We start from the raw sequence: 8,169 nt of genomic DNA on the forward strand, positions 1-8,169 counted from the left end.
TCAGTTACTTACAAGAGCCATGAGCAGCTTTCTAGGTTAAGGAAAAGCAGTGGTAGGAAATACATCTAATACATTACAGGTAATTTTCCTTTATTTAAATTCTAATCTCCGTTTTAGGCAGTTAAATTTTGCTTATCAGGTTGCATTTCAACTCAAAACATCATAGCAAAATTTTATTGAAAGATTTTAAAATTAGTAAACAAATCACTTTGTTTCTTATTGTATTTGGAGTGTATTGTGTATAGTGTATCATTTTTTTGTCAAATTTAATTCATATCTGAACAAATCAGAATAAATTTTTAAAAGATGCATATTTTTTTTTTTTTATTATAACAGGAAGTAAAAATATAAGGACAAAAAGAAAAATGCAATAGGCCAAACCTGGATATTCCGTCTTTGCGTATTGCAGAGTTATCTTCTCTTGGGATCAGGTATTGATTGTTACGTCATTGGTTTGTGCGAGAAAATGACGTCGTTTTCTCAAAAATTGATGACGTTACTCTCACAAACAAGTGACGTAACAATCAATACCTGCTCCCAAGAGAAGATAACTGCAATACGCAAAGAGGGAATATCAAATCATAGAGAATAATTTATAAGGACATAGGTCATCATAACAAGGATGGAAAATGAATATGATAACCAGGAAATAAGGTCATCATAACAAGGATGGAAAATGAATATGATAACCAGGAAATAGCAAAGTACCAACAGATAATTTGATAAATGTCATATCAAATGTGACAAAACCCCATATACTAAAATCTATCATGTGAAAATGAATGTGTAATAGCTGCTGCTAATGTCTCTTTTAGTTAATTAGTCTCTGTGCTGAACCAAGCATTCACCAAGATTGACTTCTGGTGATACATTAATCAAGAGATGAATTAAAATTTTGAAGAAAAAATGTAATGGTGTAAAAACTTGAAAATGGGACACTGGTGAGCTGACTTACTTTCTCATAGATTTAGCAAAACATATTATACATGTCATAATTTTCAATATGGATTGTGGAATAAGCTGTTATTAAAAGTTATTTTGATAAGACTTTATTCTACATGTATATATATATATTTCTAGCTTATCTACTACATTGTACCATGAAAGTAAATATTATCAATATTTATCATTCCTGTAAGTTTGGTTGAAGACCAGGTATAATTATGCAGTATTAGTATAATTTAATGCAGTCTTTTATAAATTATGACTTATGTACACGTGATTATCAATAAGATATTGTGAGGCACTACATGTATATAGTCATAATTATATATAATAATACATGTAATTGTAATTTGGATTCTGCATACCTGGTTTTTGTTACAAATCATTAAATTTATTTTTCCTTTTTTTACAGGAATGTTCTAGGTCATGGATATTAAGCAGAAAGCCTTATGTAAAAAGACACCAGGATAGAAACAAAACTCTGGACAATTTAATACAATGTACATACTCCAAAGACAAATATTCCTATCTTTGCTTCTTATTCTGTATTAATGTTTCAAAAATGTGATTTGATTAAAATCAATGCAAGTTTTCAAAATGTGTTTTATTCGTTTTTTTCTCTCCCGTTATAAAATGACTAAAATACATAGTAAGTTAACTTAGTAAATATTTTGAAATAACTTTCCAAGAATTTATTTCTCTGTGAATTTTCACTCAGGTTTGGTTTGGTTTGGTTTGGTTTTATTTTGTTTAACGTCCTATTAACAGCTAAGGTCATTTAAGGACGACCTCCCCTGTGTGCAAGATGCATGCGTTCACTCAGGAATATTGGTTCAGTTTCATATTCAGAATCTGATATTACACTTGTAGTTTATTCTCAAATTCAAGATATGGTTACTTGTGTTATGAATGAGAGTTCACAGAACTACATTGTATTAGATTCCAAAATCTGCATACATGTCCCCCCCTCCCTCCCCTCTGGATTCAGCTTGAATATCACATGTACATTTCAACTTTATTTCAAGGTGTTTATAACAGTTCATCATGCATGTGTAACCAGATGCTTTTTTGCTCATTTGAAATATAAATGGAAAAATTTTCATAAATTACACTGTAAGCAGAGGAGCTTTGACCCCCCCCCTACAAGTACATTGTAAATGTGCAACCACCTCCCCACCTCCAGGCTCCTCCTCATATTACATGTAGTCTCAGACACTGGGAACTAGAATTTTCTCCTCGGATTGAATGTATTTGACTCAGTGCATCTCAAAAAGTGAAAAAAAAATCTATAAAGTAAAAACTTTGTACATTAATGTATATTATACTTGGGGAGCTGTCTTAGAGATGTGTAACTGGGGATGGTATTCAACCTGGCCTTTAAGCCTTCCAATGATGCCTCCACTACTGATTCTGGTGCAAGATATTAATTTAGTTTGTTACTCTGTCCTGTCTAGATCTTAGCATGGCATGTGATGTCCTCAAGTTCTGCAATCACTTGCTGTGAACTATACTACTGGAACTGCTTAACAGCCTGTAGATATGCTCTGTGTCACCAAGGTAGACAAGTGCTCGAATGTATGAAAACACAGTGTAACAGTAATATGTCTAACATATGTAATTGTTTACATCTATACATTGAATTGTCATATATTAAAATCAGCTTTTAAAACATTTTGAATGTCAGAAGTATTTAATGCTCAGTGTATACAAAAAGTGTAAGACATATGACCAAAATAATTTGCGAAGCTTATTTTTAGTTCCGGAAACCTGTATCGCGGAAACGACATATTCCGCTCGTACTATTGTCTATTTTACGATAAATATACAGCAATAATTAGATGTAGACAAGGTAATGGTAGCAAATATTTGTTCAATTTTAATTCTATATACCGACCGCATATACAGGAACTACACAACAAACAGTGAAATCAAGCACAACACGTTTGGAATGGTGCGCTAGCATTGTGTACGGAAATATAATTTCGTGTATAAAACCGGACCCGGAGGCGGTCCAAAGATATATGGATCCGGAATACGAATCGGAACTTCGAAATATTGATTTTTATTTAAGTTCCGAGCATTAATGCTATTTGATTTTTATGTATATCAAATATAAGTGTTGGGACACGATAAAGTATTATATTTTTGACGGTATGGATAATAATATGACATAATTTTGCCCTTTACGCATTAAAATAGGAATAGGCAAAATGGGGTGGGGGAATGGCGTTCTAACTTCAAGTGAGCGAAATTGCAAAATTTTCACCGGGAACCCCACATTTTTTTATGCTTACCGAAAATCATATATACTTGGCTGTCTTCTGTAAAAGTTTTATAAAATTGACATGGGTTTTGATCGCATTTTTGCTTGTTTTTAATGCATTCGTTTGATGTAAATTTGTTAAAATTACATTTTGAAGAGAATAGATGGCCATGAAAAATGCATAAATATACCAAATATAATCATTTTTGTTTTATTTCTGCTTTTTAATAGTACATCACGAGATGTGTAAAAAGTATTCAACTTTGTGGTAACTCAAATTTTGCAAATATTATAGAAAACAAATTTTTACTTAATTTTCATATTTTGGGGGAAATTTGCAGAAAAGTAGCTACCTTACTGCTGATATATCTCAAAAAGTAAGTCGAGAACCCCCTTTTTTCTTTTCAGATATGGAATCTACGTAAAACATGCAAGAAAATAGTCTAATTAGAAAGAAATGACATGGGTTTTTCCAAAAGGATGGACCCACCTTTTAATCAAGCTTAAATATAATGAATACAAACCCCACAAAATAACTACACATTCCTTTATCTTTGATTATTATAGGTACTGAAGGGCGAGCTGGAATGGCGGCAATTGCGTTGAATGATAGAGACGCTGACGTCACTTCCGACATGCTCAGAGCGATCTTCCAGAAATGTCACCAGGAACTGCCTTCGTACGCACGACCTGTATTCTTGAGATTCCAAAGAGATTTTATTGTGACCCAGACAATGAAACATAGGAAAGTGGAACTCGTGCATGATGGATTTGACCCCTCAAAGGTCACTGACCCTTTATATTTCATTGATAACAAAAACAAAACCTATTCCAGTTTGACAACATCAGTGGCAGGACAGCTCCCACTTTCCAAACTATGAACGAATCACATGACAGTAGTCAGATACTCAGGCTCTCATGGAACTCTTATAACATATAAAATCAGTTCTTTTTCATTTTAAATCAAAGTGAGTTGATTCATACTAAAGACAATAACACTCGCTGCGGTTTCAGAGGGAAGATGTCTCGGTATTATCTGAGGTATGGCCTTGAAACGTTCTTACTTTCATACGATGAATCTGTATCCAATAGGAGAACAGATTTGGAGAGACAAGTCTAAGAATCAATACATTCCTATACATGATCAGAATTGTAGTTTTAGTAATATCATACACGTTGCTGTGCATTTGGTCCTAAACTGATCTACTTATGATTAATGGAATTAAAGTTTCAACGACAGATTGCGCGTTATATTTGCAGTGAATCAATTGGGATTGACAGTACATTGTTTTGAAATGATTGTGTGCTTATTGTGAATGATAAATGGTAAATAAATTTGTGTTATGGTATCATAATGTCAGTTTCCGTTGGCAACATAAAGTAAGCTGTGTTACGGTATCATTGTTTTTATGATTACACTGATATCAATGTATCCATCGATTCGTGATGGTATACGCGTATTCTCCAAATAACGAAAGTCTTCATTTAATAAGGTTTCTTTATACATTGTTCTCGTTACAGTACACAATGTCAGTATGAGGTCCTTATTTGTTCAATGACCAATAACAAAGTAAAACGCATCTTTATGCTGTTTGTTGCTTGCAATACATTTGAAGAAAATCATTTAATTTGTCTATAAAATAGTGATACTTGAAATAACTTTCGCCGTAATCTCTTGGCAACACAATGCAGAACTGTACAACAAGTGTTAGAGAATTTCAGACCCGTACGAAACATGTAAACTAAGCAACAAGCAACAAGGCCCTGGCCATACCTGTTTAACAATCGTCAGAGATGTGTAGGCCATGACGAATCGATTTAAATAGTGGTAAGAGATTACAGACTCCTACCGAATATGTTAAACAATCGTCAGAGATGTGTAGGCCATGACGAATCGATCTAAATAGTGGTTAGAGATTACAGACTCCTACCGAATATGTTAAACAATCGTCAGAGATGTGTAGGCCATGACGAATCGATTTAAATAGTGGTTAGAGATTACAGACTCCTACTGAATATGTAAAACAAGCGTCAGAGATATGCAGGCCATGACGAAGCCCGCGAAATATTGGTTAGAGATTACAGATCCTATAAAACATGTAAAACAAGCGTCAGGGATGTGCAGGCCATGTCGAAACTTGTTAAATATTGGTTACAGATTTCAGACCCTACAAAACATATTAAACAATGACAGAGATGTGCAGACCATGACGAAACCTGTGGAATAATGGTTAGATATTACATACTCCAACAAAACCAGTTACACAAGCGTCAGAGATGTGCAGGCCATAACGAAACCTATGAAAAAGTGGTTAGGGATTTCAGACTCCAGCAAAGCATGTAAAACATGCATCATAGATTACAAAGTCTATAAAGTAAAATACGGAAAGAAAGCTTGAACACACTCGGCAGATCCCCAAGAAATCTGTAAAACAAAGACTCATAGCAAGCCAGCAGGAAACAGTGAAGTTAAAATAGTAATTGTCATAGAAGATATAGCAGAGAAAGAGAAATACTAAATGATTCTAGTAAGAATTTAGGCATCCTGTGAGAATGTGGACTAAGAGATGTACGCACACGAGCAATCTCGCTCATGAACGCATTACAATTGTTATTTGTAATGGGAGTAATGGAAATAAGTAAGTTGGTTGGTCGTAATGAACATTACGGCTTACACTATTAGTATACCAGCGTCCCATGCTTATGGAGTTTATACATCACAACTTATTTGCAAATTCCGTTCTAAGTGTAACGATTTTCTAAATAGACATCCTGCTGGCCAATTAACATTTTAGCCAGGGTTTTGTACAAGGACAAATTTTATCAACACTGTGGCAATTTTAAGGTCAATATATCAAGACCTACTTTATTCTGCGATATTTACTGTCTACAACAATCCGTATTGTTTTTGATAATCAGCGTAAAATTGTCCATCCTTTGTTTTGTTTTGACATGTCATGACGTCAAAAATCTTGAATCGTACTTTGTCACATTTCACATGCAATATGGCATGCTCTGTTCATGTAGTGTGTTACTGTATGCATAGTTTTAATATGATAAACTTCAGGTCAATCAGTTTACCCTCACAGATGATTCCTTTACTGGTGCTGTTGTCATTCCAACAAAGCAAGCATATATTCTTCTATAGGGATAGGACCGGTCAAAACTCAATACATGGTATCATAGGCAAATATACTTGTGATAGGAGTGGCGATCTGTGTGAAACCATACACGGTACAACACGTAACACTGCATTGCCATAGCAACTATTATCTGCGCTCGACTATAACCGACACGTCTGTATTCATTTGTTGAGAACGCTGACTGAATATCGAGGAAAAGTTTGAAGTAGTCATCCAAAGATTCAGGAAATTTCCATGATACATGGACAAGCAAGAGTCAACTTAATCAATAAAACATATATGCATTTTGGTGTTTCTGGAATGTGATGCCAGGAAAAGTTGCAATTACGTAAATCAATAAATATGTGTCAGATGCAAATCGTGGTATAATGGGATACACCCGCTGTGTTACTTAGGAACGGACAACAATATGCAGTAGCCGGTATTCAGTGACAGTAGGGGGATACTTCAATATGTGTAGCGGGAGCTGACCGTGAGCGTAGTGGGGAACGTATATAGGATCTTACACGAGTTTCCATTTCATATGAGATTTATGAAACGAGTCAAAGATTTTTTCAATTTGAATTTCATATGAAATGAAAACGAGTGTAAGATCCTTTTTACCACATAATCAAGATTTGTGGCATTTATTCGTGAAACTGGACAATTTTCATGCAACCTCGAAATATAAAAAGCCGCCATTTTGACTCCATTACGGAGGTCTGTGACGTCATGTACTTGTCCTAGGCGTGACGTCACAATTGAAATAATTGAAACTTACAGCCAATCACAGGGCTGATAGGTGATATTACATGGGTTAATACGCAAAAAAATGGGTATATTCACTAGATAACACTGTACATTATGTGATAAACAACGATATTAAGGAGAACAGGTTACAGATGAAGTAGGTAACACACAACGAGACTAGCGGGGAATGTACCATGATAGAAGGGGAATGTACCATGATAGAAGGGGAATGTACCCTGATAGAAGGAAAATGTACCATGATAGAAGTGGAATGTACCATGATAGAAGGGGAATGTACCATGATAGAAGGGGAATGTACCATGATAGAAAGGGAATGTACCGGGCTAGAAGGGGAATGTACCATGATAGAAGGGGAATGTACCATGATATAAGGGGAATGTACCGGGATAGAAGGGGAATGTACCATGATAAAAGGGGAATGTACCATGATAGAAGTGAAATGTACCGTGATAGAAGGGGAATGTACCGTGATAGAAGGGAAATGTACCATGATATAAGGGGAATGTACCATGATATAAGGGGAATGTACCATGATATAAGGGGAATGTACCGTGATAGAAGGGAAATGTAACGTGATAGAATGGGAATGTACCATGATAGAAGGGGAATGTACCATGATAGAAGGGGAATGTAACGTGATAGAAGGGGAATGTACCATGATAGAAGGGGAATATACCATGATAGAAGGGGAATATACCATGATAGAAGGGGAATGCAATACAACGAGACTAGTGGGGAATGTACCATGATAGAAGGGGAATGCAATAAAACGATAGTAGAGGGAAATAATGATAATGGGGGAACATAATGATAGCAGGGAAACATAATGATAGTAGGAGAATACAACTATATAAGGGGAATACAATACAACGATAGTAAGGGGAATAGGTAGCAGATGTAGTAGGTAACACACAACGAGACTAGTAGGGAATGTACCATGATAGAAGGGGAATACAATACAACGAGACTAGTAGGGAATGTACCATGAGAGAAGGGGAATGTACCGTGATAGAAGGGGAATGTACCGTGATAGAAGGGGAATGTACCGTGATAGAAGGGGAATGTACC

General features: G+C 35.3%; 1 protein-coding gene across 1 annotated transcript in view; it reads left to right on the top strand.

Moving 5' to 3' along the window:
- LOC110455058 (very long-chain acyl-CoA synthetase-like) overlaps positions 1–4,575 on the top strand; it is a 21,235-nt gene extending 16,660 nt beyond the window's left edge. Inside the window, exon 11 of the mRNA XM_021504988.1 lies at positions 3,776–4,575. Within this exon, the coding sequence (XP_021360663.1) occupies positions 3,776–4,089 (314 nt within the window). The 3' untranslated portion in view covers positions 4,090–4,575. The remainder of the gene's footprint in view (positions 1–3,775) is intronic.
- The last annotated feature ends 3,594 nt before the right edge of the window (positions 4,576–8,169 follow it).

This window comes from Mizuhopecten yessoensis, unplaced genomic scaffold, assembly GCF_002113885.1.
Source record: "Mizuhopecten yessoensis strain PY_sf001 unplaced genomic scaffold, ASM211388v2 scaffold8123, whole genome shotgun sequence".
NCBI lineage: Eukaryota > Metazoa > Mollusca > Bivalvia > Pectinida > Pectinidae > Mizuhopecten > Mizuhopecten yessoensis.